Source organism: Salvelinus fontinalis, chromosome 4, assembly GCF_029448725.1.
Source record: "Salvelinus fontinalis isolate EN_2023a chromosome 4, ASM2944872v1, whole genome shotgun sequence".
In the NCBI taxonomy this organism is placed as follows: domain Eukaryota; kingdom Metazoa; phylum Chordata; class Actinopteri; order Salmoniformes; family Salmonidae; genus Salvelinus; species Salvelinus fontinalis.
The window spans coordinates 29,199,597-29,217,030 of NC_074668.1; the positions used below are offsets into that span (position 1 = coordinate 29,199,597).

General features: G+C 41.2%; 1 protein-coding gene across 1 annotated transcript in view; it reads right to left on the reverse strand.

The window, feature by feature from the left end:
• The window catches only part of LOC129853478 (hexokinase-2-like), a 58,887-nt gene that overhangs the window by 29,140 nt on the left and 12,313 nt on the right, over positions 1–17,434 (reverse strand). Inside the window, exons 2-3 of the mRNA XM_055919571.1 lie at positions 15,815–15,977; positions 477–625 (exon numbers count right to left, since the gene is read on the reverse strand). Coding sequence (XP_055775546.1) covers positions 477–625; positions 15,815–15,977 — 312 coding nt within the window. The remainder of the gene's footprint in view (positions 1–476; positions 626–15,814; positions 15,978–17,434) is intronic.

The window sequence follows — 17,434 nt, forward strand, 5'->3', positions numbered from 1 at the left end:
TAAACAAGTTAATTTCATTCCATTTATCAGTTTTGTCAATGTATTAATTGTCTTCTGTTTGAAACACTCCAGTCAATGTTGAATGAGGACCCTTGCATTCTCTCAACCAGCTTCACCTGGAATTATTTTCCAAGTCTTGAAGGAGTTTGCACATATACTGAGCGCTTATTGCTGCTTTTCCTTCACTCTGCAGTCCAACTCATCCCAAACCATCTCAATTGGGTCATGTCTTAAAGTAATGATAGACTTGCATTTATTTTCACATCTTTGAACTGTTCTTGCCATAATATAGACTTAGTCTTTTACCAAATAGAGCTATCTTTTGTATAAAAATGAATGAGTAGAGGTGTCCAAACTTTTGACTGGTACTGTAGTTGATTTTATTTAAAATTGAATGGAAAAAATCTGTTTAAAATGTTGACCAATCGAGAACATTTTTTGTCAGGGACATGGTCCTCTCCACTCCCCCCACTCACCTCTGAGCCGCTGCCCCTCATCAGCTCCTCAGGAATGGCATAGATCTGGTTCTCCATCTCCACCTTCTGCTTCCCATTGTCAGACACCTTCACCAGCAGGACCCGGAAGTTGGTCCCACCCAGATCTAGAGCCAGGAAGTCTCCCTTTTCTGGTGGATAAAAAAATTAATAAAAAAATAAAAACACTGAAGAAGGTTGGCCCCTGAAACATGTCTTTTTCACAACTTGCTGTAAAGCAAAAAAAAAATAAAAAAAAATAAAAAGTTAACACACCAGTGGTAATTGCAATAGAGATGGTAAAGAATGAAAAATATATGCTACTAAAGATTTAAGTGGGAATGTGGTGTTTGTCTAGTTAAATATACTACAAGTCTTCCAAATAGCCTGTACCACAACTAGCCCTAATGGTATTTTTAATGAAATAGGGCTCTTTTATAAAAAGCGTGTGTGTTACTAACACAGCCTATCAAAGCTACATAGCTGCAAACAGATATGACTGCAAGCAGCAAGGATGTGATTGAAGCCAAGTCTCTCGAGCCAGATCACTTACAATTTTAGAAATACCGGCTTTCTGACATCGCTGCTTTTTCTGCTTATTGCCTTACCGTAAACATCCTCTTAACAACAACAGAGGAACTAGTAGCTAGCAAGATGGACATAACAGGTTGTTCTTAATGACTGCATTTAATTATTATTTTGTGAAGTCGTTTTAACACTAGTAGTATTTGAAACCAACCAGTGCCACGGTTATCTAGCATTTACAGTTTTGTATAATTTTCAATTTGTGATATCAGATACAGACATTTAGAACAAAGTAGGTGGGGTGAAGATGAGGCTAACCCTGCTCTCTTGCCTCCGCTCCAGCCCCTGGTTGCCCACCAGCCTGACAAGCCAGAGAGGCTGCTTGAGATGACACTGTCTGGAGCCGATCAAAGTTCCCCTGCATGTCCCCTGTCTAACAGCATCCCATCATCAGAAAGGTTTACACACAGCAGGGAAGGGAATACAGTGAAATGATAAGGAATGTCTACAGAAAGGCTTATGAAAACAATCCGTGTTCAACAAGTAGTTGCACAGGTTGTTTAGCAAAAAACACCTATGCAACACTTAAAACCTATAAAAATAAAAAAAATTAAGTGACCCCCTCTCAGTTCTAGGTACAGTAGGTGTTAAAACAGTACCTGACTCAGTGACCCCTGCAGTGGTAAAAACAAACAAACCAGGCTGCAATGGCTGCTGGTGTTTCTCTCTCTCCCTCCCTCTCAACAATACTAGCCAAATACGAGTCCCAAGAGCCCTCACCAGACATCGGCTTTGAAATGTAATGTCTGTTCTATTCATTCTAATTCTATGGTACCAAAATAGCTAAATATCTTTGAATGCCCCATTGAAGGTTTAAGTAACCCTAGTCTCTGGCTCTTCCCTCTCCCCCAAGGTAGCAAGCATGTGTTTGGGGCACAGTTGGATGTGTCTGGCACTATGGCTCCGTGTCTGGCGGAGCTGAAGACTAAGCTGGCCTCTCATCTGGGACCAGCTGCATCACAACACAGTCAGGTAAACTAATCCCTCCCTCCATGGGGTGAAAGTAAAGCGGTACGGCGTCCCTGCAAAATAAATAGTGGAGTACACCGTACCAGTAAAACATAAGCCTGTCACAATAATTAAAACAAAATGTCAAGAAAACTGTAGGCTACTACAGCATTTCGTATCATTATCGCATGTCAGAGGCATTAAACATTTGTGACTGGACTTACACTAGTGGTATAGCCTACACTTAAATGCAATGGGATTAGATGACAACAAATTTGGCCATGGCAGAGATGAGCGGCTGACACCGAGACGCTCGCGGACAACAGGTGACGCATAAATTCTAGTCTACACTTTGTGGTGTTGTGTGTAACAAACGGCTCTTTCTATTCAACACTGTTTGGAGCAGTGCTGGACTTGGACTGAAATAGGTGCTGGTACTTTTCAGCTAATATTCTATAAGAAGAACAGGCGCTCAAGCAGCAGAAACATTTTAAGTGTCGGTTCTCAGGTCAGGTGAGCTCCTGTCCAAGTCAAGCACTGGGCACTGCGAGTGGATGAACGTGCACGGGTAGCATAGTAAAGGGGCTGTCACGACTTCTACCGAAGTCGTTGCCTCTCCTTGTTCGGGCGGTGTTCGGCGGTCGACGTCACCGATCTTCTAGCCATCATCGATCCATTTTTCATTTTCCATTGGTTTTGTCTTGTCTTCCCACACACCTGTTTTCAATCCCAACCATTACCTCTTGTGTAAGAGGGGAAACAGAGGGTTACTCTGTTTCCCCTCATGTCTTTGTCAGAGATTGTTTTATGTCAACTGTTGTTTATTGGTGTATAGGTGTGCGACGGGTCCTCGTACCCATGTTTATTTTATGTATGTACATTTTCATGTTTGGAGCATGTTAAGTGGACATTTATTAAAAGTCTCCATTTACACTCAGTTTAACTCTCCTGCGCCTGACTTCCCTGCCACCTATACACACGGCTCTGACAGGAGCTCTTTGAAGCCCTGATTGACAAATCAGATGACAAATCAGGTGTTTATGCCACAATAAAAAGGTAATATATTTTAAAAAGTTAAATGACAAATCTTTACGACTAGGCCCAGAGAGCCTATTCAATTAATAGGGATTCTATATGTAACTATATGATTAGGCAGATAAAATGTTGGGGCACGGATATAGGAGGTCATAGAATAAATTATTTCTAATTATGTTAGTCAATTGTTTCAAAGTGGAAAATTACAGACAGTTACTTCACGTTTCACGGAAGGTGATCATTTTTGTGCCTTTATTTAAAATGGGTAAGTCATTGAGATCACTGTCTCTTCTACAACAATCTGACCAAAAAGGAGCAATGAATCAAATGGCAACGCAGACCAGTGATGTTGCAAACAGGTTCAATATGTACATACTACTACACCCATTTGGTGTGGTCATATCTAACCCCAGACCCCTGACTGTTTCCCAAGTTCGCTCTGCTGGCGTTTTCTAGGGGGTGAAGGCATAACGCCCAACACTGCAGGAACCCACAGAGGGGACGTTTCATGATGCGGTGCAGTAGGCGTGTCAGCTCGACACCAAGACCCTGGAGGCCCTAGAGGTGAACGTTTCAGTAATAACTGGCTGTGTCATGTTATAACCTCTGGGTAATAACTGGCTGTTGTAAGTTGTGTATGCTCCTCAGACTGGATGAGAGTTTAGGAACAGTATGGGCCTGTACATACTGTTCTAGTTACCTGGTTATGTCATGCTATAACCTCTGCTCCCCAGACTGGCTGTGGACCAGAGTGTTATACTGAATATCAGTTTTTTTCACAATTGCATAGAGTAGCCGGCCTCTGGTACATTCGAATGCCTTGATTACATCTGAAATTCACAGCAAAATTATTGAATAATGAAGTAAGATGGCGCAGACAGACATGGCAGCTCTGCTTCTAGCTCCTAAGCAACCATACAGTATTTTGCTTGTGTGTGTGTGTCATTTCTTACATTATTAGCACAGAACGTTTGTTTTATTACATACAGCCAGAAATAAGTTCCGGATATCAGAGAGGCAATAACTCACCAGCATTAAGAATCTCAAATATATTTTGATTTGTTTAACACTTTGGTAACTCCATGTGCTATTACATTGTTTTGATGTCTACACTATTATTCTACAATGTAGAAAAATACATTTTTACTAAGAAAAACCCTTGAATGAGTATGTTTTCTAAAAAATCTTGACCGGTAGTGAGTGAGATAGATAAAATCAGCAAAAAAAGAAAAGGTCCCTTTTTCAGGACCCGATCTTTCAAAGATAATTTGTAAAAATCCAAATATCGTCACAGATCTTCATTTTAAAGGGTTTAAACACTGTTTCCCATGCTTGTTCAATGAACCATTCATGAGCATGCACCTGTGTACCGGTCATTAAGACACTAACAGCTTATAGACTAGAGGCTGACTGATTATGATTTTTCAATGACGATACCGATTATTGGAGGACCAAAAAAAAGCCGGTACCGATTAAAATCGGCCGAATTAGATAAATCTAGCTATCTATATAAATGACAATTTCAACAATACTGAATGAACAATGAACATTTATTTTAACTTAATATAATACATAAATAAAATCAATTTAGTCTCAAATAATGAAACATGTTCAATTTGGTTTAAATAATGCAAAAAAACAGTGTTGGAGAAGAAAGTAAAAGTGCAATATGTGCCATGTAAAAAAAGCAGCCTTTGTTAGGAAGAAATGGTTCTCACACAGTTTGCAACGAGCCAGGCGACCCAAACTACTGCATATACCCTGACTCTGCTTACACTGAACGCAAGACAAGTGACAATTTCAGGCACCGCATTGATTATATGCAATGCGGGACAAGCTAGTTCAATTGGTAATATTGTCAACCATGTGTAGATAACTAGTGATTATGTTAAGATTGACTGTTTTTCATAAGATAGGTTTAATGCTAGCTAGCAACTAACCATGCCTCCTTGCTGTCTGCACTCGCGTAACAGGTGGTCAGCCTGCCACGCAGTCTCCTCGCGGATTGCAATATAATCAGCCATTCCGATTAATCGGTCGACCTCTACTACAGACGGTAGGCAATTAAGGCCACAGTTATGAAAACTTAGAGGACACTAAAGAGGCCTTTCTACGGACTTTGAAATACACCAAATGAAAGATACCCAGAGTCCCTGCTCATCTGCGTGAACATGCTGCAAGAAGGCATGAGGACTGCAGATGTCCTCACAGTTGCAGACCACGTGTAACAACACCTGCACAGGATCGGTACATCCGAATATCACACCTGTGGGACAGGTACAGGATGGCAACAACAACTGCCCAAGTTACACGGACAGTGCTCAGACTGTCCGCAACAGGCCGAGAGGCTGGACTGGGGGCTTGTAGGCCTTGTGTAAGGCAGGTCCTCACCAGACATCACCGGCAACAATGTTACCTATGGGCACAAACTCACCATCGCTAGACCAGACAGGACTGGCAAAAAGTGCTTTTCACTGAGGAGTTGCGGTTTTGTCTCACCAGGGGTGATGGTCGGATTCGCGTTTATCGTCGAATGAATGAGCGTTACACCGAGGCCTGTACTCTGGAGTGGGATCGATTAGGAGGTGGAGGGTCCATCATGGTCTGGGGCGGTGTGTCATAGCATCATCGGACTGAGCTTGTTGTCATTGCAGGCAATCTCAAAGCTGTGCGGTACAGGGAAGACATCCTCCTCCCTCACGTGGCACCATTCCTGCAGGATCATCCTGACATGACCCCCCAGCATGACAATGCCACCAGCCATACTGCTCGTTCTGTGCAGGATTTCCTGCAAGACAGGAATGTCAATGTTCTGCCATGGCCAGCGAAGAGCCCGGATCTCAATCCCATTGAGCACGTCTGGGACCTGTTGGATCGGAGGGTGAGGGCGAGGGCCATTCCCCCCAGAAATGTCAGGGAACTTGCAGGTGCCTTGGTGGAAGAGTGGGGTAACATCTCACAGCAGAACGGGCAAATCTGGTGCAGTCCATGAGGAGGAGATGCACTGCAGTACTTAATGCAGCTGGTGGCCACATCAGATACTGACTGTTACTTTTGATTTTGACCCTCCCTTTGTTCAGGGACACATTATTCCATTTGTTAGTCACATGTCTGTGGAACTTGTTCAGTTTATGTTTCAGTTGTTTAATCTTGTTATGTTCAAACAAATATTTACACGTTAAGTTTGCTGAAAATAAACGCAGTTAACAGTGAGGACGTTTATTTTTTTGCTGAGTTTAGAAGCACAAGCATTTCGCTACACTCGCAATAACATCTGCTAACCATGTGTATGTGACCAATAAAATGTAATCTTTTTTTTTTTATGTCTCAAACTGTTTTTGTTTGTCATTATGGCGTAGTGTGTCGACTGATTAAATAGTTGTTTTTTTTCTCATCAATTTTAACAAAGCTGTAACGTAACACAAAATGTGGAAAAACTCAAAAGAGTTCTGAATACTTTCCGAATGCACTGTAGCCTAGTTAATATTAAGTGGAAAAGGTAACCTGCTGATTAGCCGGCAGCCAGCGCTAATGGGAAACACTGGAGTATGAGGAAAACACTGGAGTATGAGAATGGAGGTGTTATAGTATGCAAATGCAGTGTTTAAATCAGAAAGATGTATTTGAAAATGACAGATCCAGTCTGAAAAGTGTCCCATCTACATATCCTTTTATGTTTTACAGAACAACAGTTATCCAGAATCATGCTACTGAGGCTGAACAATAATTATTCCACTGCACCAGGGGACAGAGGAGAATGAAAACAGACCACTCACTATACAGTGGCAGGAGAAGCACCCTGGAGGAGCAATGGCGATGCCTACCATCACCATGGCACCCAGCACAGCATGCAAATTGTAATCTCTTCCCCTCTCTTTACTGCTGTAGGATGCAGAGAAGATGAAGGCAGCATTCAAGAAGTTAAGTTATTGTCACGTGCACAAGTACAGTGAAATGCCTTTCTTGCCAACTCTTTCCCAACAATGCGGTAATCAATATCAGTAGTACTACACCGCTGTGACAACTCCTCTACATCCATGGTAATGTGGATGACAACAGACCCAAGTCAGCCGGCCCCCACTCACACCCAAGCTGTGCCACAAATGCACTCAACTGAATGGTTCTACAAAGTCAACAAGGGTGAAATGATACAGATCTCCAATGGCATACGTTGACTAGGGATCAAAATGCTATTCTTACATCCAGGTGACATCTTGCCCATGTGCAAACAATCTCTACAGTACATATTCCTAACTCAATTTCATAAGTCAGAAAATGTGCACGCTTACTGGGTTGAGGCTGCACTACTTTCTGGCCTGGTTGGTGAAGGTTAGGAACCAAACCAAAGTGTGATGCTGAATATGAAGATGGCGATTGTGGGGGTGCTATATTGTGCAAAGAAAGTTTTTAACCTCTAGGGTAGGGGGCAGTATTTTCACCTCCGGATGAAAAGCGTGCCGAAAGTAAACTGCCTGTTACTTAGGCCCAGAAGCTAGGATATGCATATAATTGGTAGATTTGGATAGAAAACACTAAAGTCTCCAAAACTGTTAAAATAATGTCTGTGAGTATAACAGAACTGATATGGCAGGCGAAAACCTGAGAAATCCATCCAGGAAGTGGAATTATTTTCATGTGGCTGTTTAACTCAATGCCTATAGAGAATCCAATGGGTTAGGAATCAGATTGCTGTTCCTATGGCTTCCACTAGATGTCAACAGTCTTTAAACATGGTTTCAGGCTTTTATTTTGAAAAACGACAAGTAAACAGCCATTTTGGTCAGAGGACCTTTGCAGACCTGATTTTGCGTGCTCGTTTGTCATTTTTCCTTTCTATTGAAAACGGTATTGTCCGGTTGAAATATTATTGAATATAAAGACAAACAACCTGAGGATTAATTATACACATCGTTTGACATGTTGTTTCGACGAACTTCACCGGTACTTTTAGTATGTATTCGTCTGCCTGTTGTGACAGCCTTGGAGCCATTGGATTACTGAACAAAAGAGAGTTTTTGGGACAGAGGAACTTTATCAAACAAAACGAAAATTTACTGTGTAACTGGGAGTCTTGTGAGTACAACCATATGCAGAACATCGATGGTAAGTGATTAATTTTATTGCTATTTCTGACTTTAGTGACTCCTCTACTTGGCTGGTAAATGTTTGTATGCTTATTTTTTTTATAGATTTTTTTTTTTACACGGGCCGCTGTCCTCAGATCATCGCATGGTATCCTTCGCCGTGAAGCCTTTTTGAAATCTGACACAGCGGCTGGATTAACAAGAAGTTCATCTTTAAGCCAATGTATAACACTTGCATATTTTATGAATGCTTATTATGTGTATTCCCGTATTTTGAATTTGGCGCTCTGCAAATTTACCGGATGTTGGCCAGGTGGGACGCTAGATATGTTTCAAAATGTCAGATCCAGTCTGAAAATGTCCTTTCACTGTTTACAGAACGCCAGCTATCCAGAGTTATGCTACTGAGGCTGAATAATTGTTCCACCGCACCAGGCGACAAAGGATGGAAACAGAAACACCTTCACTCAATTTCACCCAAAAATGTATGGATTTTTGTACATGCGCTCGGTTCTCTTTACATTACTAAATGTTGAATTTGATCAGGGGTGTTACTAAATTCATGGAGGGTCATGCGTTTGCTGGTTTTGGTTAGTTCCTTTCAATTTGCGTCCAATTAAAGGCATACTTCGGGATTTTGGATACAATTTTTGTGTCTGTCTGGGTAGATGGAAGTTAGAAGTAGTTTCTTGAGCCAATGCTAACTGGAAGTCTATGGGTATCTGCTAGCATGCATGGGTGATTGTTTTATGTAAACAGGGCATTCAAGCAGAAACATAAATAACTACAGTGAAGGGAAATGTTTAGCCTGTAGTAGAGCTAGCTAACTGGCTAATTTATAACAAAAATATACATTACCAAGGGCTAGTAAGCAAGCTAAAGCTATTATTAGCTTGCTGGAGGAATATGGGCTTAACAATGCTAGCTAGCTAGCTAGCTAGCATAAGTTGCTAGCTACCAGAATGCAACCTGTAAAACGTTGAAGTCATCTAATATGACCCTTTTAGTATAGAAGGTTTGTTAACATTTTGAAATGGTATGATGATTTATGTGCCATAATTATAACGAGGAGAAGTTCCTCACCTCATCCAGAGCAGACTGCCAGTCTTTCTTCCCTGCTAAGCCTAGCTAGCCATCTGCGTCCGCATTTGGTCCACCTGTTTACGAGGGGAATCTTTTCCATGAGCACAATTCTCGCCCGCATTTTAAGCCCCACCTACCCAAACTCATGATTTGTTGGGGGAAATTGTCTGAGATCCCCCTCTCCCCATTTCTAAAAGTCCGGGAGTAGTTAACATCCTACCCAGATCTTGTGGCGTTACCCAAGGTCTGGCTCCTCTAGACTAATTGGAGGGGGGGGGGGGCTGTAATTTCATTACAGCCACTGAGAGGACTGACCATGAAGCAGTAGACTACTTGCCACCACATTCCTCTTTGAAAAGTGTTTGGTCTTTTCACCTATTGCCAATAACATACCCATGGCCTTTAAATGTGCTACAGATTTCTCAGAATTTCTCCCATGTGGGAGCTAGGCGAATTGCAACAGCACAAGTCTGCAATCATAACAAAATCTCCTCATCCCACTTCCCCATAACATAGTGGAGACTAGCATTTTGAGCCTTTTACTTTCAGTTTTGGTCCACCAGTTTTAATAACAGTTTAGATGGTACAATGACTCCCTGCACTATTCAGTGCTTGTATTCTTCAACAAACTGACATTGAGCTTACAGTGTAGAGTTTTAGCAACCAGGAAGTGACAAAGCGATTTCTACATTGACATACCCCGGGTTTCCACTAGACAACACAGTCAAAGTCAAAACAGAACAGCTTTCCCATTTTGACAACAGAAGCCGGCGGGAGAAATCAACAGGCAAATATCGTAGCCAATCACAACACTGGCGGATAAGTATTACTGTGAAACACTCATTCCACCATTATTCCCCTTGCCTCTCCACAAAACATTTCTAGAAAATAAATAAAATGCCTTTCGTGAACCAACACTCACACTTGATGTTTTTCCCCCCCTTACTAGCTCTGACTTTGCTGATAACTACTTTGAGGAGAAATGTACTTACTATGACGTGTAGCCATCTTAAGATGAATGCACTAACTGTACGTTGCTTAGGATAAGAGCATCTGCTAAATTACTCAAATGTACTGCAGCTACATTATACATTCTGAAATAATGCAAAAAAATAATGTTTAATCCTGTGTATCATCTATAACAGTTTCATGAGATGAAGTGGTGAATCTTTCAATGGACTGACATTTCTCTTTGATGCATAACAACCAGACAAACAAAATGTTAATTATCACACTCAGAGGTTTTATTCAACTCAATAAAAAAAGTATAAAATCTATATGTTTTGAATCCTGTCACATTCGTTAAGTGACTAGCCTAACATTTCAATGCCCTTTAAATTTGAATGTCATTTTCAAACTGAGGAATACTTGATCAAAAGGTCAGTCTCAACTTAAGGAACATTTCTTTAGATAGAGATAGAGATAGAGAGATAAGTGATTCAGTTGGATAGACACTTATCTGCTAGGTTGGGGTTTAATGTGCCAAAAATGACCCGAGTCAACAGGCTGGGCAAATAGGTTTGGCCTGGTCACCTCTTCAGTCTCTAATGATAAATCACCTTCCCCAGTCTCTGAGAGTGTTTTTGGATATGCCACCTGCCCCGGTCACAAATCACTAACACCGGTCTAACTCTGGGAAAACGCAGCTGGGACTCAAGGCTTCACATTACAATGTTCATGCAGCATAGCCCTACCGGTAGAGTGCATGCCCAATTCACAGTTTCCTTCTTAGTGGTACACTAGTGTGGATGGATATTTTAACAGAGCTCAGATGTTATATGTGCGCTTTTTCACCAGCATACCTCTCATTAGCTAAAATTGGTCATTTGAATGTAAATTATATTTTTGTCTGTAATGTCTTTTTAGTTATGAGTCGGACCCCAAGAGTAGATGTCATGATGGCATCAGCTAAATGGACATCCTAATAAAATATCTAAAAGGGGTTAATCAATCAGAAAACTCCAACATTCTATTCATCTCGGCAAATTACAGAACTGTCCATAGTTGAAATGTTTAAGCACACTTCAAGCCGCTAATCGTGTCCTAAACAAGTACAACGGCCACTGTGAAAAAAATGTAACTTCCATTCACAATCCGCACCCATTCAACCTATCCTAGATTTACAAAGTCATTACTTCCAAAGAAAAACACTTCCCGGGGTTCTCATAGACTTACGTTGTTTTAATTATTGCTTGAACAGTCGCAAAAATTATATTTGGTCGTGCTAGTTGCAAAATTCCTATTTTGGATGCAGAAGTTGTTTGCTGAAATGCTAACGCTCATTGATATAGGCTGGTAGCAAAGCTAGCTAAAGTGCCATTTTACTGGATTAAGTGTTTATTTGTTTTGGTGTAATGCAGTTGATTTGCAAAGAAAACAAACATTAAGCAGGACATTCGTGAGACTTTCAATACAATTATAATCCAAAATGCGTGTGAAATACACTCATAAGCAACATGTAAATGTAAGATTTTTTTTGCTGCTGGTCTGTAGACGGGTTGGTTGTTTAACAACAAAACCAGAGTGTGTGCAACAGACGGGGTTGGCTTAGATTGTTGACACATGTAAACTATATTTCGTATCTAATATTTATTGAAAACAAATACATTTGCACAATGAGCACTTGTCTCTCAAATCGTTACAGTTATTGGTTAGCTAGCTAGTAAATTTTAGCCATATTAGCATAAACGTGACATCAGTCAAAACAAGACATGGTATCAACAAAAAGATCATTCTAGCTGAAAAATCTAGCTGAAACGAGCCACCTACAATTTCCCACATGGCTAGCAACAAAAACATGTTGCCGCCATCTGGCCATCCAGAATCCCAAGAACACATTGCCTTCTGCCCCATTGAAGTGTGTGCATTGTTTTCATGACGTTGTCAGCTAACCAGTCTATGAGAACTCCCCTGTGTTTCCCCCATGGTATGGTAATTGTAAATAGCAACTCCCCCATGGTATGGTAATTGTAAATAGCAACTCAGAGTATGGGTTGTGCCATTTCCTTGAATAATCAAATTACAGTGCATTACAAGTCCAAGGCTTGAAGGACAGGTCTCTCTGGAGAAAGAGGTCTTTTGACACCAATGGGACTTCCTAGTTAAATACAGGCTAAATAAAAACCCTTCGGATTGGGCCAGAGCTAGCTAGATAAAGAGCCTTCGGAAAGTATTCAGATCCGACTTTTCCCACTTTACAGCTTTTATCTAAAATAGATTGCCTGCAATGACCAAAAAAAGTTTAAAGATCCTCAGCAATCTATACACAATACCCCACAATAACAAAGTGAAAACAGAAAAGACACTTAAGCAAATGTATTAAAAAGAAAACAGAAATAACATATTTACATAAGTAAATGCCATGAAACTCGAAATTGAGCTCAGGCTCAGGAGTCCACCTGTGGTAAATTCAATTGATTGGACATGATTTGGAAAGGCACCACCTGTCTATATAAGGTCCCGTAGTTTACAGTGCATGTCAGACCAAAACCCAAGCCATGAAGTCAAAGAAATAGTCCGTACAGCTCCGAGACAGGATTGTGTTGAGGCACAGATTTGGGGAAGAGCACCAAAACATTTCTGCAGCATTGAAGGTCCCCAAGAACACAGTGGCCTCCATCATTCTTAAATGGAAGAAGTTTGGAACCACCAATACTCTTCCTAGAGCTGGCCACCTGGCCAAACTGAGCAATCCGGGGAGAAGGGCCTCGGTCAGGGAGGTGACCAAGAACCCGATGGTCACTGACAGAGCTCCTCTGTGGAGATGGGAGAACCTTCCAGAAGGACAACCATTTCTGCAGCACTCCAATCACGCCTTATGGTAGACTGGCCAGACGGAAGCCAGTCCTCAGTACGACAGCCTGCTTGGAATTTGCCGAGAGTCACCCAAAGACTCACAGACCATGAGAAACAAGATTCTTTGGTCTGAAGAAACCAAGATTTAGGCCCAAGCGTACAATGGCAAGCATCACATCTGGAGGAAACATGGCACCATCCCTACGGTGAAGCATGGTGGTGTCGGCATGATGCTTTGGGGATGTTTTTCAGAGGCAGGGACTGTCAGGGACTGGGAAAATAGTCAAGATCGAGGGAAAGATGAACAGAGAGATCCTTGACGAAACCCTGCTCCAGAGCACTCAGGATGCCAGACTGGGGTGAAAGTTCACCTTCCAACAAGACACCGACCCTAAGCACACAGCCAAGACAACGTCTGAACCCGGACTTGAACCCGATCGAACATCTCTGAAGAGACTTGAGAGCTTAATACTATACTTTTGGAGAATCTCCCCAAAACACCGGTGTGCCAAGCTTGTAGCGTCATACCCAAGAAGACACGATGCTGTAATTGCTGCCAAAGGTGCTTCAACAAAGTACTGAGTTAAGGGTCTGAATACTTACATAAATGTGATTATTCCTTATTTTTTAACAAATCAGCAAAAAAAAATCTAAATCTTTTTTCTTCATCATTATGGGGTATGGTGTGGAGACGGATGAAGGAAAAAAGTCATATTTTGGAATAAGGCTGTAACATAACAAATGTGGAAAAAGTCAAGGGGGTCTGAATTAGAGGTCGACCGATTATCATTTTTCAACGCCGTTACCGATTATTGGAGGACCAAAAAAAGCCGATACAAATTAATCGGTTGATTTTTAAAATGTATTTGTAATAATGACAATACTGAATTAACACTTATTTTAACTTAATATAATACATCAATAAAATCAATTTAGCCTTAAATAAATAATGAAACATGTTCAATTTGGTTTAAATAATGCAAAAACAAAGTGTTGGAGAAGAAAGTAAAAGTGCAATATGTGTCATGTAAGAAAGCTAACGTTTAAGTTCCTTGCTCAGAACATGAGAACATATGAAAGCCTGTGGTTCCTTTTAACATGAGTCTTCAATATTCCCAGGTAAGAAGTTTTAGGTTGTAGTTATTATAGGACTATTTCTCTCTATACCATTTGTATTTCATATACCTTTGACTATTGGATGTTCTTATAGGCACTTTAGTATTGCCAGTGTAACAGTATAGCTTCCATCCCTCTCCTCGCCGCTACCTGGGCTCGAACCAGGAACACATCGACAACAGCCACCCTCGAAGCAGCGTTACCCATGCAGAGCAAGGGGAAAACTACTCCAAGCCTCAGAGCCAGAGACGTTTGAAACGCTATATGCTTATCTCTCTTTGTTTACAATGGTGCTAACTCAGATAATAGCATCGTTTGCTTTCGCCAAATAGCCTATTTGAATTCTGACATGTTGGCTGGATTCACAACCAGTGTAGCTTTAATTTGGTATCTTTCATGTGTGATTTAATGAAAGTTAGATTTTTATAGTAATATATTTGAATTTGGCGCTCTGCATTTTCTCTGGCTTTTTGCCAAGTGAGACAGTAGCGTCCCGCCTAAACTCAGATTTTTGGATATAAATATGAACTTAATCGAACAAAACATATATGTATTGTGTAACATGAAGTCCTATGAGTGTCATCTGATGAATATCATCAAAGGTTAGTGATTCATTTTATCTATTTCTGCTTTTTGTTACTCCTCTCTTTGGCTGGAAAAATGGCTGTGTTTTTCTGTGGCTATCTACTGACCTAACATAATCGTTTGTGGTGCTTTCACCGTAAATCCTTTTTGAAAATCAGACCTGTTGGCTGGATTCACAACAAGTGTAGCTTTAAATTTGGTGTCTTTCATGTGTGATTTCATGAAAGTTAGATTTTTATAGTAATATTTGAATTTGGCGCTCTGCATTTTTACTGGCTTTTGGCCAAGTGGGATGTTAGCGTCCCACATATCCTAGAGAAGTTAAACAAAGATTAAATAAAGGTGTAAAAAAAAAAAAAAAAAAAAAAAAAAAAAATACAGATTTCCGATTGTTATGAAAACTTGAAATCGGCCCTAATTAAATCGGCAATTGCGATTAATCGGTCGACCTCTAGTCAAAATTATTGTTAACCCCGTTTTCAAAAATCTAGTACCTTCCCTTGCGAGGATAACAACACAGACTTTTTCTAAAATATTTTATGAGATTGGAGAACACGTTGGGAGGGGTCGCCATACAGAATCTTTCCAGATCCTTGATCTGCACTTATGGACTCCCCTCTTCAACTCAAACCACAGGTTTTCAAATATGAATACTGAGAAGCCCATTGCAAAAGGTTGATTTTGTGGTCAATTAACTATTTCTTTGTGCTTGGGGTTGTCTTGCTGGTCAGCCTCCTGGGAGAGGCAAACAGGTTCCTGGTATTTGGTAAAGTTCATGATGCCCTTGACCCATATCAAAGATCCACCACCATATTTTACCGTAGGTACGAAGTAATTTTTTGCATATGTTTCTCAACACCAAACCCACTATTGGTGCGCGTGACCGAAGAGCTCTATTTCACATCATCTGACCATAGTGTCAGATCCAATCCAAGTGCCAATGCAGTTTTTCAAACTCCAGGCAGTGCTTTGGTCAGATGACATGAAAATAGAGCTCTTAGGAAACCCACAAACCAGTTGTGGGTTTGGAATCTATATTTACAACTCAATCTAAATAAATAAAAATTACTCAACAGCTGTCAGTCAAGCCCCCTCCCCCAATGCTCTTACCTGTCCCATCAGGGGTGGAACGCACAAACGTGGGCAGCATCTTGACAGCGGCCGTGGGGTTGGAGTCCCGGCCCAGACCCTTGTCCATCTCCCGTCGGAATCTCACCGACACGTCCATCAGGTTCTCGTCCGATAACCGCAGGTGGTAGAGGTATTTATCCACCTTGAGAAAAAGAGAGTAAGCTAGAGTAAGCTAGCAACTGGAGGTGGTACAAGTATTTATCCAACTGACCTTAGGAAAGGGAGCGAGCGAGATAGGAAGATGGATGAGTAAGCCTTGTTTGATCCAGAAAGGCTCATAGGGTAGGAGCTGATCTCCTGATTCTGAAGCATGAGGCAGATTGATGTTTTTTTTTTTTTTTTTTTATTTATTTATTATTATTTATTTTTTTTACCGTTATTTTACCAGGTAAGTTGACTGAGAACACGTTCTCATTTGCAGCAACGACCTGGGGAATAGTTACAGGGGAGAGGAGGGGGATGAATGAGCCAAATTGTAAACTGGGGATTATTAGGTGACCATGATGGTTTGAGGGTCAGATTGGGAATTTAGTCAGGACACCGGGGTTAACACCCCTACTCTTACGATAAGTGCCATGGGATCTTTAATGACCTCAGAGAGTCAGGACACCCGTTTAACGTCCCATCCGAAAGACGGCACCCTATACAGGACAGTGTCCCCAATCACTGCCCTGGGGCATTGGGATATTTTTTAGACCAGAGGAAAGAGTGCCTCCTACTGGCCCTCCAACACCACTTCCAGCAGCATCTGGTCTCCCATCCAGGGACTGACCAGGACCAACCCTGCTTAGCTTCAGAAGCAAGCCAGCAGTGGTATGCAGGGTGGTATGCTGCTGGCTGCAGTGCACACCCTGGACAGCAAGCTAGGATAAATATGAACCAATATTCCCTATTGATTACGAACTACGTCTGACATGAGTATCCAATGCTCATGAGGGTTGCCATGCAGTGACATCAGTAGCTATGCAAAGGAACCATCTGTTTGTTTAGGCCTAGATATTTGCTTACGTGGTTATAAGCTTGTGTCTATATTTTGTCGCTTTACCACTGAAGTTAGCCTACATAATGTTGTGTTCAATTAGTGTGAGTGTGTGTCAGGGTTTCCGTTGGCTGATTAAACTGTTTCTGGACAAAATAACCAGGAGACAAAAAATTCCATTGCAAAATAATGCTTTTCATTCATTGCAGGAAATACATTTGACCGTCATGCTTTTATTTTTTTAATTCACCTTTATTTAACAAGGTAGGCCATCCATCGTTAAATATCCTACCTGGCAAATGTTTCAAAAATGATGTCTTATTGGCTGCTTTATTACAGGAGTTGCATGTTCTGTTCAGATTAATTACCATAATCTAAAATGTGATTCCTGTCATTCTGAGCACAGTGGGTGGATGCCCTAATTGGGTTACACACCCAATGCATATGAGTCTGGTAAATTTCTCAAATGGTCGGTAAATTAAAATCTTCCCGATCACGTTGTTCGGCGCCACATTTTCCAAACGGAAACCCTGGTGTGTGTGTGTGTGTGTAGCTATGGTCCGGAGCCAGGAGGGACAGTGGCATTACATCTTATCATACTACAATCTCCCCTGACCGAA